Source organism: Manacus candei, unplaced genomic scaffold, assembly GCF_025592945.1.
Source record: "Manacus candei isolate 608988 ecotype Guabito, Panama unplaced genomic scaffold, ASM2559294v1 h1tg000094l, whole genome shotgun sequence".
NCBI lineage: Eukaryota > Metazoa > Chordata > Aves > Passeriformes > Pipridae > Manacus > Manacus candei.
The window spans coordinates 4,003,267-4,021,345 of NW_026138142.1; the positions used below are offsets into that span (position 1 = coordinate 4,003,267).

Below are 18,079 nucleotides of genomic sequence, written 5' to 3' on the forward strand. Positions count from 1 at the left end.
TGTGCAACACCCCTTCCCTCCTACAGACCACCCAAAGCCCTATAAATAATCCAAGGACTGTATTTTTCCTCCAGATTTCTCTTCAGACCTCAAAGGAAAAACTATCAGGCAGAGGAAGGGAGAGAGGGAGAAGGGAAAGTGAGGAGGGGAGAGAGAGAAAGAGGAAAGATGGCTAGTGAGTTTAAAAAGAAAATGTTCTGGAGGGCAGTGGTGGCTGAGTTCCTTGCCATGAGCCTCTTTATTTTTATCAGCATTGGCTCGGCTCTGGGCTTCAGCTTCCCCGTGGTGGGCAACAAAACATCCACGAGGTCCCAGGACAACGTGAAGGTCTCTCTGGCTTTTGGGTTATCCATTGCTACCATGGCCCAGAGCGTGGGCCACATCAGCGGGGCCCACCTGAACCCGGCTGTGACCCTGGGGCTGCTGCTCAGCTGCCAGATCAGCATCTTCAAGGCGCTCATGTACATCCTTGCCCAGTGCCTGGGGGCAGTGGTGGCCACTGCAATTCTGTCAGGAGTCACCTCCTCTCTCCCAAACAACCTCCTGGGGCTCAATGCGGTGAGTAGAAACTTTTAATTCCTCCTTCTTTATTTCTTTTTTTTGTGGTGTTTTTTTTTTCCAAGTAGAAATGTAACACCTGTAACCTGTCTAGGGGGGGAGTGATGGTGACCTCAGGCAGCCAACTGCTTATTGCAGCAGAGAATTCAGCCCTGCCTGATTCCAGGATGGATCTGTGTCATAGGGATGGTCCTTCCTCCCCACCCCTATTTCGGAGCTTTAGGATGTTCTGGTCAGGATGAGTTTTGCTTATGTTCAGTTTTTTACATCCAAGTTGCTGAAAGGTGGTTCTTGACAACAATTTAACACTGAAATCTCTGGCAGTTGCCTGATTTTTATGATTCTGAGGGTCTCTAAGGTGACATGCTGATTAATGAGCATTTACCAGTGTTGTTTTGGCTTCTGTGAATGTGGTTCATTTTCAATAACTAATTAATGGTTTGTGTAACCTGATGACGACTGCAATGAAAACCTGTGGGAACAGGGAGAGATGTGTAGCAAGAGAAACCCTGTCCCCAAAGCTGTGAGCTTTACCTGTTGCATTAGGCAGAGTGCTCAGATCCTGCCTGACACAATCCCAGCTGCCCTTTCTGTGTATTTCTGTGCAAAAAATGGGACAAACTCTGAATTCTCAGGTGTAAAGATGTGAGGCAGCTGCAGGTAACAGGGGTACAGGTTTCATCCCACTCCCAGCCAGATGCTCACATCATGCTGCCTAAAAACTGCCTGCCCACAGCTCCTCCTCTTCAAAATGTTGTCATTTTGCTGTTGTTGTTGTACCATAATAGGAGAAAAAAAAGGCTAAATACACTTTTAAAGTTTAAATCATCCCCCTGTCAGAGCCAATGCTACAGCCACTGCAGTACACACAGTACTATAAATGGAAATTGCCTTCTAGTCACTTATTTCACCTGATCTCTTAAGAACAGGTATTTCACATACTTTCTGTAGCCCCTTTCTTGCAGAATACTTTTAACTTGAGCTAATTTGAAAGATCTACCTAACTGAAGGGATATTTGGGACATAAAGCTGCAGATACAGTACATTTTCTGAAATAATCTAGGCAAAATATTAATACGGTTTTTGCATACTGTGGCATTACAGCTAATTCAGAAGATGAGCCAGTTTTTTAAAATATAATAAAACCTGATGTTAAGGTGATTCCTGAGCAGCTCAGTGTCATCCACCCTGGTGTGGCTCTGAGTTGGCTGCCTTCCTCCCTCGAGCCTGGTGCCTGCAGCTATTCTGTCCTGCCACCACCGTCTTGGAAATTCTGATGGGTTGACTCAAAACACTTTGGGGAAGAAAAGCAAATAACTTTATTGACTCCAGAAGGCTCTGTCTGTGTGTGTGATACACGATCTTTTCCTCTGAAACCACTGGCAGAGGGAGCAGCTCAACCACATGGGACAGGGGATCCACCCAAGTGGTTTCCTCGAGAGGTCCAAGTGCCATTAAACACGGGAGGTCTGGTTTCGGTAGCACTTAAGCTTGGCCTTTGCCTTTTGCATCCATAAAATCCTGATGACTGGTTCCTTTCTCTAACCAAAAGCCCTAAAACTGGCCATTTGTAAAGGGGGGTAAAGGTCTTCTTGCTCCTCAGTCAGTAACTCCCCGAGCTACAAAGGCAAAAACAGGCAGCGTTTAAGTCTCCATCATATAAATTTTTACAAATTTGGCCACAGTTTCTGTGCAATGAATTAATACAGTTCCTAAAATCCCTGGTCTCAGTGTTTGTCATTGTCATAAACTCAGAATTTTGATTTTTTTTTTTTCTTTTCTCTTTCACATCTAGTTATAAATGTTCTGGCTAGAGGAGCAGTGGGGAGACCTCCCTGGGGATGGGGAGGGCAGCAGCTGCTCTTCTCCCTTGCAGGAAAGAACCAGAGAGGAAGGGAAAGCAAATCCATTCATTTCCCAGTGACAAGCTTGGAGTGTCTGGGGAGGGGAGAACTGAGAGGGGAGTTGGGTCTGAGCTGTGCTTGTGCAGAGCTGTTCTCAACAGGGCACATCCTGAAACCACAGCCCAGCACCAGGTGCCTCCCTCAGCAAACACAGGACAAGGAGAAACCATGGACAGTTGCTTTTATGTTATGCTTTTTAACCCAAGGACAAGGAGGGGAGGGACAGAGCTGGCATCCCTGCCAGATGCTTTGTCTTCCTGCCCTTCTTGTGGGAAGTGAGGTGTAGACTCACTACTGAGGTGCTTGTTTGATAAGGTTGGGAAGATGGCTTGGATGTGTGGGACTTCGTTCTCTGTCTTGACCCTGCCATGCTCTTGGAGAAGTGTTTTTTTAACAGAAAAAATGGAAGCAGTTTAATGGAGTGAGTGTCCATCCAGTGTTCCCAGTGGATACTGGGTGGGGTTACATGCCTGAGCTTAGATTTATCCTGCCCAGCTGTAGGTCCTGCACTGAGGGATCAAGCTGAGAACCCACTTCCATAGGCTCCTCTCTAGTTCACAGAGAAAGAGAGGGACTTCAGCCTTTAGATCCATTAAGTTGTCCTCCAGAGACACCCAGATCTTCTTTGGCATGATGAGGCTCCAGGCTTGAGATCCTCTGCTAAGTATCCAGAATTAAGTGGGATAAATTTGTGTCTTTCTCATTGCCCAAAGAGAACAAGGGGAACACAAGCAAATGAAGCACAAAACCCAGCCATGGAAGGTGCAAGGCTGAAGAGAAAGAAGGGAGAATGAAAATGCAGGATGTTCCTTTAACATGTTCCATATTAAGATCTGTTTTACACTAAGACAAGCAAAGCAGTCACACATTAATAGTTTGATCCAAACTTTACTGAAGTCAAAGGAAATATTTTTAGTTACTTTGGCTGATTCCAAGTAAGACATTTTGGACAATATTCAGGGAGGTATTTAGATTACTGAATCCTTTTAAAACACTTAACTTCCAATATATTCTAGTAGTCGTGTGGGTGCCAAAGTAAAAACTTCAAGAATTGGAAAAGCTGAAAGAGGAGTATGCAGTGTACTTGCTCTCTAAAAAAATCAGATATTTTTCCTTGCATCATATTGTATCTTTTTTTGGAAGTTGATTTACTACACGTTACAAGTTTCCATTAGGTAAAACTGCAAGAATAGAGAATACCTAATCCCAAATGCACTCATCTGCCAGCAGAGCTGGCTATTGTCTAGTGAGGACAGATCTGTAGTTTGGATAATGGAAGAAACTATTCAGCACGAGCAGTTAATGACCAACAGAGAGCTCAAGCAGGAAAGACGGGTGAGAGTTGCCTCCCGTGCTTTAAGGTAACACAATATTTGCTGTTCAGCAATGATTATCTGGAGAACTTTTATCAAGCTTTTAAAAGCATTCTGAGGAAATTTCTTTCGCTCAGTTTAATTTTATATATTCCATTAATCAGAGTTTGTAAGAAACGCAGACACCGCTTTACAATTTCATATTTTCTGTGTTTGGGCACACGGATTGGAGTGCCAGGAAATGTGCCCCCTAACTCTCAGGGCTATAATTTAGAAAATATTTGAAAACTCTGCCTTCAAAGTCTGTGATGAAAGATATTGTTTTAAAAGTTAGAAGTGGATCAAAAAGTATAGGCAAGAAAAACAGACCTGAAGGTAACGTTGCTTGGGTAGATAAAGAGAAAAGAAAAACAACCAAGAATAACAAATAGAAGGACTTGGGTTTAGAAAACACTCCTCGGTGGACTGATAAATGTTGTTTGTGTAACTGAGGTTCTTTCTGGAAAAGCCAGGAGAGATCTGTGGTCAGTGGATTTGGAGGTTTGGTGCATTTTCTTAAGACAGGTGAATAGTCATATAGATGCTATTCCTGGAGCATGGAAAGTCACCTGTTACTGGAACACCCTTTGGATTTTCACCCTTTGGACTGGCTGTGTCTCTGCCACTACAGCTGAGAGGAGTGTCCCCAAATATGGATAAGCTGTGGCAGAAGAATTTGTTCCCATATGGGTGCAACATCCTCTGGTGACAAACAGTGCCCAAATCCTTTCTGAAAGTCAGGGAGAAAGGAAACCTTTGCTGTCCTTGACTCTTCACACCAGGGCAGTATCTGCTGCTTTGAGACACCTTCCACCCTCACCAAAGTCTCCCCACAGAATCACAGAAATGTGGAATGGTTTGGTTTGGAAGGGACCTTAAAGCCCATCTCATTCCAACCCTGTGCCATGGGCAGAGACACCTTCCACTAGAGCAGGTTGCTCCAAGCCCCATCCAGCCTGGCCTTGAACTCTTCCAGGGGTGGGAATGAGTCCTCTTTCCATAACTAGTCCCACTAAGTGAGATTGTGATCCAGCACCAGCAGAGCAGCTTAGAACCCTTATGCTGGAGATGTGTTTTTTTCTCTGCTGTCGATATGTTCCCCAGCTCCAGCCTTATTCTGGTATTTGGGGAAGATGAACAATCTCTTGTCTCCAGGAGACTGGAACATAGGATGGGGCACAGGATACATGGATCCTTATCTCCTGCACATGATTTTATCTCTAGGGCGTCAATCTTAGTGATTTTTCTCCCAAAAAATTTCCAAGGCACAGAGACTTCAAGTAAAAACAGAAATTGCCCCTGCACTGGGAATTCCCTTTCGTAAAGTTAAGAGCTGCCACACCTTTTAATGGTATTCCTGGGTCAGCACTGAAGTTTTTACCCTGATATCTCTCGTTGAATCTTTCCAATCCTTTAGAAAGTTCTCTCAGGGGGCATCTCAGATGGGAATCACCAAACTCCCAACATTTGGTCCAGCCCAGTGAGCCACTGGTGGCCCTCTTGCCATGGGGAGCAGGACTCGCTTGGTTGCCCCCGATGACTCAGTGTTTGCCTTGTGATTTCCCTCTCTCCTCTCGCCCGCGCCCTGCGGGTCTGTTCTCCTTCAGCCTCAAATTAAACAAAGGAGGCTTGAGTTGGAAGAACTTCCAAAATAAACTGAGGGCTTGACAGTGTGAGTGGACAACTGAGTAAGTGATGCTGCTTTTCCTCTGAGTCAGTGTGGAAAATTGCAGCTCCAGAGGTGCCGCTGGATGGACGGGACAGGCAGCCGAGTTGCTGACCTTTAGCGCTCGTTAAAAAATCCCTGGATGCCTTTTTTTTTTTTTTTTTTAAATTTAGATTATATACTTTGACTTTCTCCAGCCTCAATGCAGCCAGGAGCTTCATTCTCCCTGTCTCTGCCCCCTGCACTCCCTGTTTTTGATCCAACATAGGCTTGTCCTGCCAGCCTTGTCTCTACTGGGACACATCTGCGTCCTCGAGCGCTGGGGCTTTCACAAGAAGTCACCACATTTTTTGGAGGGAGCAAAATGGTTTCGGCGCATGAGATTAATCTGGGATTTTTATTTCTTGACAAAGAGCTGTCACAACAATGGCTCATTGTTCAACGTCAGTTTTTGCAGCAGAGGTCTTTCATGGCCTGCCAGCATTGTGTTGGATCGCCCTGGGCAGGTGGGACACAGGAAAGGCACCTGCTCAAAAACTGGCCACGGTCTTGGCCTCTTTCTAATGAGTTCACACAGTGACAGCAGAAACATTTGGGCTGATAACCTGATGGTTATCACCCATTCTCTGGAGCATTTTGGGCTAACATGGGTTACAGCTCCAATCCTTATCTCAGATCTCAGAGCTTATTATCTAATTTCCATTTCCAATATTTGCTTAGTGCTTCTATAATAATACAGCCCTGTCCCGAGATTTTGGCAGAGAACACTAAGGGATGCAGCAGCACAGCCACTGCTGGCACAAGGCAAGGCCTTAGTGATCATCCAGCAGCATTTTGGTGCTAGAACAGAGGGGTTAAAGGGGGGTTTTGTACCATGGGCCACATCCAGAGGACCCGAGGACATCTGGCTCACTGTTTCAGAAATGCTCTGCAAGACTCAGATTAAAATACCCTTTATTTATTTCTACATAGAAATTATAGAAATTGATTAAAGGAGTACACAGGAGGTTGCAAAACATTGAGTTGCCATAGACCTAAAACCATTATTGATTTGGTAGATAAATTACTATTGTAATTCAAGTGGAGTCATGCCGGGATTTTCAGAGAACAGTTTCTTTCTGTGTTTGACCAGCTGTCAAACTAAGTAGGATTAAGTGTGAAATATAAGGAAATTCATTTTGCCACCACCCTTCCTGACTGGTGAATAAAAAAGTTAAAATGGTTTTCCCCTTCCATAGGGTTCTATGTGTTGTGCCATATGTATGGGATATTCTGTGTGTATGTGTGTTCACACACCAAAGTGGTAGATCTATCTCTAGCCCAAATTCCATTTTTTAATTTAAATTTAAAAATAATTTTTTTAAAAAAACTCTGTTAGTGGGTGTCTAAAGCTCTTACATGGCAAGAACCACAGCCTGGGAACAAATGGAAATTTCCACAGTAAACATGAGAATGGATATTATGAATCAATTCTGGGTAAATTGATCCAATGGTAAGAAAAAACATAGAAGATTTTGTAGCAGAGCTCATGGGCTTCAACAGATAATGTGAACCTTCAGGGAGTTGAGGATAACATTTCTTTAATCAGAGAATCCTAAATAATATCACTATCTGGGCTGTATAGGTATTTTTAAGAGAAGCAGTTTTAAAGCAAGGATACCAAACCACATCACAAGTACTAAAGGAAGAAAAAATAGCCCTTGAAAAATTTCCTGTTTGTCTCGAGAGGAAATTGCCTGTTTTCTTTAGAGCAGTGGTACGTTTTTGCTTATTTGTCCATTCTGTAGCTTAATGGAGAGAATTCAATAGCAGAGAGGTCTTTACCTGGTACCACAATTGAAAATGCCAAAGAAATCTTCATTCTCAGAGAAATCCCTACTCCAGAGTTAGGGAAACCAGTCCAAGCTATTGTGCTTGTGCTCAACTTTATAGAGAACAAACAATCTGTATGTTATGTATCTGTATTTTTAAATTTCTGAATTTCCCTGCCCTTAGATGTTGTCTCTTTATTACAGGTAAGCAGAGGCAGCTTCTCCCTGTGTGCTGATCTGGTACCTGTCACAGTGAGACCTCATGGTCTGTGGCTGTGCCCATCAGTACCTCCAGAATAATAATTATGCAGATGTCACAGAACATTTGAATGTCTCCTGGAGGTTTTCCTGGCCTGGCTGGGAGCAGCAGGCAGTCCTTGAGTATTTATTAATGTGTAACCTGATGGGGAAGTGCTGCTCTTCCTGGCATCCAGAGCCAAAGCTGGTGCAGGTGTTTATCTGCTGCAGCTCCACTGATGAGATCTGAGGCCAAGGCAAAACATCAATCTGTTAGATCAAATATACAGAGCCTGACAGGCATCCTGGAGGAAACTATAAACAGCAGGAGGGCAAAAATGCAGCCTGAAATCTCTGCAATGGGTTTCTCTTTTGGCACTTGTAGACTAGAAAGGAGTAAAGAAATGCTCTGTGTGCTTCCCTGGGTGACCCCCGTGCATCCCCTCTTGAGGAACCACTGAGAGGTATCACAGAAACCTGAACTTTTCCAGGTTCTTGACACTAACTCTGTGCTGAGGGAAGTCAATGGATGCTTTCAGAGCAGAACTGTGGCACATTTCCTTACACACACACACAGCTTCTCCTGAAGGCAATGCTGACTGTGTTTGGAATGAGTAAGGTCGGGTTTGGCCCCTTTTCCTTCCTTTGTTATGACTTTTTGCCTGATGAACAAGGTGGTGAAATGAAGGAGCTGGAACTGTTCCCCTTATTCCTGAAATACGTTGCACATACTCAGAGCTGCTTTTTAACTGCATGGAAATGCCAAGGCTGCACAAGACTGACTGTATGAACTCCCTCAGACATGGAAAGTTTGAAAACTTCACAGTTTTGCTGGAGTGTTTGTCTAGAAATATAAAATATCACTTTGGTGCAATTGCCAAGAACCATATTGTGAGGTTTGTGCAAATCCAGCTGGTTATTCCAGTAACAACATAGAAAGGAAGATCCTATTAGGCTCAAAATTCAGATATTCCCAAAAATTCTCCATTGAAAGACTGTCTCCTTTTGGGATGGTAATACAGGAGATCACAAACAGCTCTGTGATATAAATGAGTGCTTCACATGTTACAGAAAATTAACTATTTGCTGGATAAAGAAAAAAAATACGAAATCTCACAATTCCTCATCCTCTGAACAGAAGGTGTTTATTTCTCAGCAGCAAGATTTAACAACAAAAAAAAATTGCTTCCCCAAAAACAGCTTTCCCAGAGGCACATGAAAAAGTGAAAGTGTAAATAAGACAAATGGTCTGTCCCCAACCAGCTGTGCCAAATGCAAGTCCTATAGAGGGACTGACTTTTACTGCCTGTCACTGACCTGACATAAAAAACTTTATGTGCCCTGGTTTAATATAAATTAAACCATCTCTCTTCTCTTCAGCAGGCTGCTGTGACACAAAGCCCTGGCTGGTTTCTCCTCAGCCCTCAGGGAGGGTGGGAGGAGGGAGGTTAATCCTGTTCCTGGAGGGTGTCTGCTGCCCAAAGAACGGAAAACATGATTTCTGCTTTGGGAATTGAATGAGTCTCCTTTAGAACTCTAAAGGCTGTATTTATAGGAAGGATAATCTAACAGAGGACAATATGTTTTGTCCCCAGGTTCTGCTGAATGTTTCTGTTGTTGATCTAGGACAGGATCCAAAGCTAATTCATAAGCAGGTTCTGAGTGCTCCTGTCATATAATTTTAAGTGAAACTCTTTAGATCTTTGCCTGTCTCTACTTCCTAAAAAAATGAGACTTTTGTACTCTCTGAATCCCTAACACTCAATGGGTATAGAAACATCCATTTCACAGGGATATTGTTAAAGTGAATAACTGCAGTTAAATAGCCAGGGATAAAATCTCTGAATAAATTTTGACTATCAATTAAAGGAAGAGTTATAGCTATGGAGATCTGGGACAGAATTCCAGCAGAAAAAAGGTATGTTATCAAGGTGGAAGTTGTCGAGTTCTTTTCATGACAGAGCTGGAGCTGAAAGAGTGAGAAAAGTCTGAAAAAATGGCAGGTGAGGCAGAAGGAGATGGTTTGCAGGGAAGTAGGGACATGAATTTCTGAGGTTACATTTGAAGAACATTGTATTGAAGAACTTTGCCCAGCTAAGCACTGAAATGATAGTTGGTATAAAGAAGCATAATTAATATTTCAAGCAAGGGGTGAAGAAGAGAGAATGAACCATTTAAATTCATGTGAAGGGTTTCACTTATTAAGAAAAAGAAGGAAAATCAAAGAAGGGAAAGTTTAAGCTGCGGGAATAAAATGCAGTAAGATTGCAAGAGTTTGTTTTTTTTTAATAAAATACTGAAGATCTACTTTTAAGAAAAATATCTGCCATGGCAGAGATAAGGTAATAATTTCGTGGGGATGGCTGAGATATGCAAAGAAAAGAAGTCCCAGCCATTAGTGATATGTCTCACTAAATTGCTTTGCCTTAAATTTTCTCCTTCTGAAGCACACCAGCCAGCAGGGCTTGCAGTGGTGTTTCATAAGAATGGGGAAAGCTGACATTCCCCTGCTAAAAAATAGACCTCTCCAATTCCAGAGGCCTATGATTTTTCAGGAACAATGAGAAACTAATCCCTGTTATATGAAAGTAAGCTGGACCCTAGAAGCTACAATCCTGGGTTTGTTGGATGAGGTGGAGCACAGCACCACGTGATGGAACCACCTTGCATAACAAACTGTCTTATCCATATAACGGGAAACAGGTTTGGACTTGATATACTTTTGCTCATAATGAGAAAAATATGAAGGCACCAGAGAAGTACACAGTGGGGTTTACCTTGGGCCAGTTTAATTTCCTGTCCCCATTTCTCTTCTGAAGGCGGACAACGGACAAATATCCTGTCCTAAAAAATTATATAAAGAAAAAAAAAATCAAAAGGAAAGAAAACATACCATTAATTTGCCCAAATTGTTGCTGTGGAAGTCAGTCAGCTAAACATGGCAGCTAAGGGCACTTCTGAGAAACAAATTCCACAGTTCCTACCTCCTCCCTGATGTGGAGAACTGGAAGCAACGCGACTGCTCCCCATTTCCTAGGACAAAAAGCAGGTGTTCCTCTCAGATGGTTACTCCCATGTTCGTGGCTAGATAATGATTTTTGATTAATATTTACCTCAGGTTTAACAGTCCTTGTTTGATTACAGCTCATGTCTTGAGTCACTGACCTGTATGTGTTGTATCACTGGTAGATCTGTTCAGAGCCTTCACGGGGATTGATCCACCACTTGATGTTCCTCTATTTCCTTCTGTCACCAGCTGCTTCTAGGCATTAACTCAGCTGAGCCAGAGGAGCACTGAGGCAGTCCTGCCCCAAACCTTCCCCTAGGAAGAACCTTTCCAAAGAACTAAGGTCCCTTATATAATATTTCAGCTTGGAAAGGACATCGGGAGGTTTCTGGTCCGACCTCTTGCTCAAAGCAGGGTCAGCACTGAATTCAAACTGGATTTCTCAGGAGCAGCATTAACAGATAAAGTTAATATTTGAATGGGGACCCATTCCATCTCCAGTAATGCAAAGCAGAGGGCTCCAACTTGCCTTAAGTGCTTCCTTAGGTCCCAATCATTTGCATCTCTGCAATCCAGGAGCTTTCTGGATAAGATTTGATTTCTGTACATTTATTGAGTTCCAGCAGATTTTTATTCCATGAAGTTGTTCAGATTCACAGTGAACTGGGGTAAAAATATTAATCATACAATCATTATTGTTGGAAATGGTGGAATTCTACTCACAGGATACACCTCCCTTGGTGTGTTTACATGGAGGTTTCTACTTGTCTTCTGGGTGCTGTGACAGCCAAGAGACAATTACTCAGTTCAAGTTAATGCAGCCAAGACTGATTCAGCTGATCAGATAAATGTATCTACATTTAACTCTCAGCTCTTGCCAATGATGTAACCCATTTCTCATGTGTGTTTCTGGTCCCTCTTCTGTCAAAATAGTGCCTTAAAAATGAAGTTTCATGGAATTATTCATGTGAACAAAAAAGGAGAAGAAGCCTGGATAGACTCCTATGGGAAATGGGAAACTGTGTTGGAGATGAACATGGGCCTGTGTGTTTCATTTTCAGCCCTTAAAGTGTGTTTGGTTCCTTCCAGCACTGAATTTACTCAAGTCTCCCAAGTCTGAAGCATGAGAAGCTCAGAACTGAGCTGTTCCCTCTCCTCTGACATTTTTTGCTGTGACTTTAATGACCATTTTTGGCTGGGATGAGATGTCAGAGGTTTCCAGCAGATTCATCAGAGGCAAATATCAACCCACAGACCTTGTGACCAATGAAGGGAAGAATGTCATTGCAGTGTGGGTACAGTCACTGGAAAAGGCCCTTCACCCCAACACTGCAGTAGAGGTGGCTGTTTATTATGTTTTGAGGCATTATTTTGTCTATTTAGGCATCAGAGATATGGTAACTTCATATTCTTGATGTTCTCTGTAGCAGACTGCCAGATGTTAAGACCTGCTGTTGATTTTTAGTCAGGTTTAATGCACAGTACTGCTTCCTACTAGATTTGGATTAAGCTTTAGGCAGCCCTGAAGCTTCTTGAGCCAAGTATCCTAAAAAAATCCAAGCTTCCCTTAAAAAAACCAGAATAACAAATGGAAAATACAAGGGAAGGACAACAAAGTCATGTTGGTTGTGCTTACCTGGTTCCACCAAGAGCTTAAACCAGCAGATTCAAAAGGTGCAAAATGCCCCATGTTGCACTGTTAGCTGGGTAACACAAATACTCCGTGAACAAGGATGATATAAACATAAATATACACATGCATATGTACATTTTAACTTGATACAAGGAGGTGCACCTTCCCACTCTCCCCGTTATGCCACAGCAAAGCAGAACTTCCAAGGTTTGCCTGGGTTTGCCTCATTTTGGAACAGGTCCCAGAGCCCTTGCCCTGGGATCTTACGTTCCTGGCAGGCTGTGTAAAATTACACACTGGAGGAAAGCAAGAGCTTTCCTATGACATTTCCAGGTTTTCTTTGATTCCACACAGCCCGTCAATAAGTGTTGATTAGCAGGGAGAATGACCTCAAGCCACGTCAGCTGGAGGATGTGTTTTTCCTGGAGGGAGAGGAAGAATATGATTTCCACCTCTCAAAGAAAAGGATTATCACAGGTTTTTAAAACACAGTTTTGCTCTCATTGTCTTTTGTCTTTTACAGAAGCCCTTCCAACGAAGGGGAAGCCTGATGGTTTAATCTTTTAAAATGTCAGGGCTTGTGAAATGTTGACATTGATGCGTCAGATCTCAGATATGGATTCTCTGGGGTTTAAAAGTTGCATTATGATAGAAAAGAATTTAGTTTCTTCTCTGCTTTTGGGCGTGTGTGTATCATCACTTATTTGCTAAGACACCTGGACTTAAGTTTGGCCATTTGGCCTTCCAAATGTGAGTAGGATTTTCCAGGGAGTCTACAATCCAGATTCCTAAATTACTTTTGATATCAGGGAAATGCCTTTGAAGATCTAATTTATTGAGATCCACAAGTCCCACCATCTCTGCAGTGAAAAACTGTTTATTTTTAACAGGGGATGACTTAAGTAATAGAACATTAATTTAGAGATATATCAGGAATTCAGTGCTGCCTCATACATATATATATATTTCAAACTGATACTTCTCACATGTAAGTCCTATTAATGCTGAAGGTTTCATTAACTGATTTCCATTTCTACTGTAGGGATGCTGAAGCAACCAAAATATCCACCATTTCAACCAAAATTCTCTTCTATTTGTGGATAAACTGCTTTTAACTGAGAGGATATCACTCCTGCATATTGAAGAACAAGACATAAAAATATATTATTGCACTTCAGATTAGCAGGACTTGGAAATCAGTTTATTTTCACTGTTTTTGTGTAGCTAATCAGATTTATGCTGACTAAAAACTGAGATTTTTTTTTTTCAGTGCTTAAAAGTTAGATATGATGCTACTTTGTCACGGAAAAGAAACAAGAAAAGTGAGTAGAAAAGGTGGATAGTGAAAGAGTTCAGTTAAATGTCTTTAAGTTTTAATGTCATTGAAATATTAGTTTGGGGAAAATTAGGGCATAAACCCACAAAATCAGATTTATGGCACGATTTCCTATAGTTTCATTATTCTGGACAGATTACAATAACATGTAATTATAGTTTTGCCATGTATGACCCAGCAATTTTCAATGCAGAGGCTCTGACAGAAGGGATAACCTACTGACAGCAGTATTTTTGAGCAGAAGTTTTGCAGAGTTTGCTTCCTACTCCGAGTCGCTCCCAGTCTCAATTTCTCTGGCCTGTGTCCAAGCTCATGTTTCATCCTGTCCATGCAATTGAGTTATTTCTGCTTAACACCAAGTTATTCAGCTCAGTAACAGTCTTGCCTTGACTTATTGAAGACACCACTGAACACAGAAATTAGAAGGAGAACTCAAAACTTGTTATAAAAATGTTTTAGCTCCATGGTTTCTTGTTAAGCACAAATTTCCATCAGTACTCCTGAAATATTGGCATCATTTCTAGACTGTAATGTTAATTTATGTGATTACTGTGGTTTCAGTGTGTCATACAGCATTTACATTTATAAGAAACTCTGCTGATTTCATGACTAATAATACCATTGGAATATCTATGTCTGCCAGTCTGAGTTTTTCTAGACAATCTGCTTTGCTTCAGGAGGAAATAGAAATATTTCTCCCATCAACTCCTGAGGATTCCTTAATTGTGGGTGCTCTTTTATGGATCCCAAAGAAGTTGAATGACATTTAATTTAGGTCTAAGATGCCAAAAAGAATCTGCATGTGAGTTAAGTGCCCAAGCTCTTTGTAGTCAAATGAGATCTATACAAAATAAAAGACAGAGCTTTCAATGATCACCTACATTGCATCAGCTGAATGGATCTCCTCTCCAATGATTACATCCATTACCTGTCCAAGTTAGGGATACATTGCCTAAGTATTGACATCAAGAGGGTTTTTAGTCACCTGTGGTCTTCTGTAGAATCTGTGTTATATCCACCAGTCCCACAGAAACACTTGATATCTCAGGTCATTGCACGTGGCATTAGAGGAATATTTTCAGCCAGTTGATTCCCAGTATAGGTATCTTAATATTAATGTGGAAATCTCAGAAGCAATGAGTGAATGCCCTCAGGCACCACAAATCACTTCTGAAAAAGTAAACTCTGCTGAGGGAGAATCTCTGACTCATTTGTTTCTCACGTGTAGATCAGTTCTGTTCTCATTCTGTGCAGTTGTTGAGTGTCTGCTTTGTCTGGATTCAGCAGCCACTCAACCACGGTGAATCACCAAGGAATTTGCTTATGCCTAGACTTGACTACAGCAGTGCAAGGTTCAAAACTAATTTCCATTCACTTTTTCTTCCCCCCCCTTTTTTTTTTTTATTTTCCCCCCATTAAGCAAAACTCACCCGAGGAAAGAAACGGCTGTGCAGGTCTCCATTTTCCTAATGAGAAAATAGATCCTACAAAAATTTCTTACACTGGTTGAAGTCAGGTAGGAACATGAAGTGACATTGTCCTTCTTGCCCCCCTGCAGCTTTCAGAGGGAATCAATGCAGGCCAAGGACTGGGGATCGAAATCATTGCCACCTTCCAGCTGGTGTTGTGTGTCCTGGCCACCACGGACCGGAGAAGGAACGATGTCTCGGGATCAGCACCCTTGGCCATTGGTCTCTCTGTTGCCTTGGGGCATCTGCTTGCTGTAAGTTTTAGCCCTCACAATCTGTACCTGCAATGTCCCACCCCGGGACGAGCCAGTGAAGGCAGGAAGATGATGGGGCAGCGATAGTTTCTGCCCTCTCCTTCCCCTTTTGAGACTCTCCCTGTTTCTGCAACACACACAACCCTTCTTTCGTGGGCTGTGTGGCTGTGGCAGCGAGTGGTGAGGTGGCACATCTGGCAGGCACTGCCGTGTAGGATCTGTTTTCCTGATGGGACAGGACAAACTTGTGGCAAACATTCTTCCTCCTTTCTCCGAGGAAGAACGGGTGGGGTGAATAAAGCTGTTGTGAGCATCCAAACCATGCTGCAGGCTGCCACCTGCCCCGCTGTGAAATGGGGGTGCCACGTGTGCCTCACACTGGTTCTCTTTCCCCCCTCCCAGATCGACTACACCGGCTGTGGAATTAACCCTGCCAGATCCTTTGGCTCGGCGCTGATCGCCAACAACTTTGAAAACCACTGGGTGAGTTGGATATATTCCTTTACTTCAAAAGAGCCTCTGAATATGCATAACCCACAATATCAGAAACACTTTAACACGTATCAATAGGACCAGCTCAGTGAGCTGCCATTTCTATTTCATTTAACAACAAAAAGTGTCCCTTTGCTCCTGACCAGCCTCAGGCAATCAGAAAGTCCTCAGGCTCATTCAGTCTCTGTGTTCAAAGTAATGCAGTAGATTTTCTTTGGTTATTTCCCCTTATATTTATTTATTTTGAACATTTTACATGTTTAAACCTTATTACACAAAATCCTGTGTTGTGTATTTATTGTTTAAACCGAGTTTGTAAAGTGCTGCTGCTTAATCTGGTAAAACCCAATTTAGGAAGATTCTTAAGCAGGTTTATAAACTGAAATGGATCATCCAATATTTGAGAGCCAATAAAATGTTCAGCATCTTAAAGTTTTAAGTGCCTGCTTATGTGTTTTCAAGGATGAGTGCTCTGGAAACACTATAAATTTTAGATTATTCCCTGTGGTTAAATGTGGTTAAAATGAGCAGCTTCACAGAAATTTATTGATTTCACCAAAGCTCAATAAAGAAGGCTGATAAAAAAGTTGTAAATGAGCATGTGTTCTTGAATATATAAAATGTAACTTGTTCCAACTCTCCTACTCATGATTTTGGCAGTCAGTTGCATAGGCATTGGTGGAAATCGAGTGATACTATAACGGGTTGTGAAAACTGTGGGTATGGATGTCATTTTAATCTAAAGAATAAAATACAAAATAAGGATACTGGGGAAATTTTAAAATATTTCCCACAAAAATTTCTATTGGGATTCTAGAGTTAAGCAACTAAGCTAGTAGCTGGTATTTTCAGAACTTAATAGAAAAATTATTATCTTTTGTGCAGGCAGAAGGAGATGGAGGTAATAATTACGTTACACTAGTGGTATTGCTGAATAAAAGAAAAATTTTTCAAACTCAGTGACTCTTTGGCCTTTCAAATCCTTCAATGTCATCAGTTATTTCTAATAAAATCAACCTGTCTACTAAAATCCTTTTATTACCTCTCCTTCCGAACTTCACTTGCCTTGAGTGGTTAGATCAGTTTAATTACAGTAATATCACAACTAAAGAGCAGCTAATAGGAAATTAAATCTTTAATTAGGTCCTTCTTAAGTAATACTTTCAAATTAACTCATCACTGGAAGTTAATGGGAGAATGGAATCTAATGCCCTGTTGTCCTTGAAATTGTGCTCTGCTGCCAAACCTATCTGGAGCAGCAGAGAAGTTTTAGCAGTAGATACTTGATTTTAAATGTCAGAACTTGGCAACCCAGTCACAGTTATTCACCTCCAGGTCTATCAGCAATTCATGGTGAGAAATTCCTGGTCTCCTGCCACGTGGTTAAGTAAACATTCAGGTTTCGGTGTAAATTTAATGTTCTCGGCGTAATTTTTTTCTGTGAGAATGAGGAGCTTTGCAGAAGAGCTTCAAGGGTAGAAAGACCTGATGCATTAACTGGGCTTGGATCTGTGTTTCAGATCTTCTGGGTTGGCCCAATCATTGGAGGAGCAAGTGCTGCCCTGATCTACGACTTCATCCTGGCTCCCAGGACCAGCGACCTGACCGACCGCATGAAGGTGTGGACCAGTGGCCAGGTGGAAGAGTATGACCTGGAAGGAGATGACATGAACTCCCGTGTGGAAATGAAGCCCAAATAATGGAGGAACAAGGAAGAGGGGAAAATAAAAAAAGAAAAAAAAAAAAAAAACAGAAAAAAAAAGCAGCACATTGGTTTCCGAAGATTTTATCAGTGTTATAGACTCTTTGTAAACCAGCAAGCAGTACTTTGGTTTTTTTAATTCAATACAGTTTTCCCTTTTATACCCCCAATCCTCATAATATTATTATTTTTTTTTTTATATCTGTGGTTTTTCAATTATAGAGTCTTTGGGCCAAGAAGTCATTTTTAGACACCTTTGCATGAGCTAAATAAATTGGGCTGAAATTTAACCCCTCCCTTGCTAGCACCAAATTTTCTGGTGTATTTAGCATGGGCAGTTCTCCCACCACATCACTCAGTAATGATAAGTAGTTCAAATGACCAGTCTGTTTGCTGAAAGAATAGATATTGAGGACAGAGAACCATCATAATGCGGGACTTACATCTGAAAAAAAGCATGTATACAAAAATGCAAGGCTGGTATCCAATGCCAGCAATGCGCAGGAAAATCTATCTCAAATCATTGTCCAAAAGTCTCTTTTGGAATGAAAGGCCACTAAAAATTACTTGTTATGTAGAATTAACCGTAATTTTGTAAATGCTTGATCTTCTCTGATAAAAGTTTAGCAGGGTAAAAATCTCCAGAGTCCTGGGATCC

General features: G+C 41.8%; 1 protein-coding gene and 1 long non-coding RNA gene across 2 annotated transcripts in view; both read left to right on the top strand.

Annotated features, from left to right (window-relative positions):
* The window catches only part of LOC127461109 (uncharacterized), a 493,673-nt gene that overhangs the window by 277,930 nt on the left and 197,664 nt on the right, over nt 1-18,079 (top strand). The window lies entirely within an intron of this gene.
* Nucleotides 65-17,469, top strand: AQP1 (aquaporin 1 (Colton blood group)). The gene is made up of 4 exons (XM_051768418.1): nt 65-558; nt 15,063-15,227; nt 15,630-15,710; nt 17,240-17,469. Exons 1-4 carry the CDS (start codon nt 169-171, stop codon nt 17,417-17,419), a joined length of 816 nt encoding a protein of 271 aa, XP_051624378.1. The 5' UTR covers nt 65-168; the 3' UTR covers nt 17,420-17,469.

Coding starts and splice junctions, on each gene's coding strand:
- AQP1 (XM_051768418.1), top strand. CDS start 169: ATGGCTAGTGAGTTTAAAAAGAAAATGTTCTGGAGGGCAGTGGTGGCT. Junction 559..15,062: donor ACCTCCTGGGGCTCAATGCG/GTGAGTAGAAAC, acceptor GCCCCCCTGCAG/CTTTCAGAGGGAATCAATGC. Junction 15,711..17,239: donor ACAACTTTGAAAACCACTGG/GTGAGTTGGATA, acceptor TCTGTGTTTCAG/ATCTTCTGGGTTGGCCCAAT.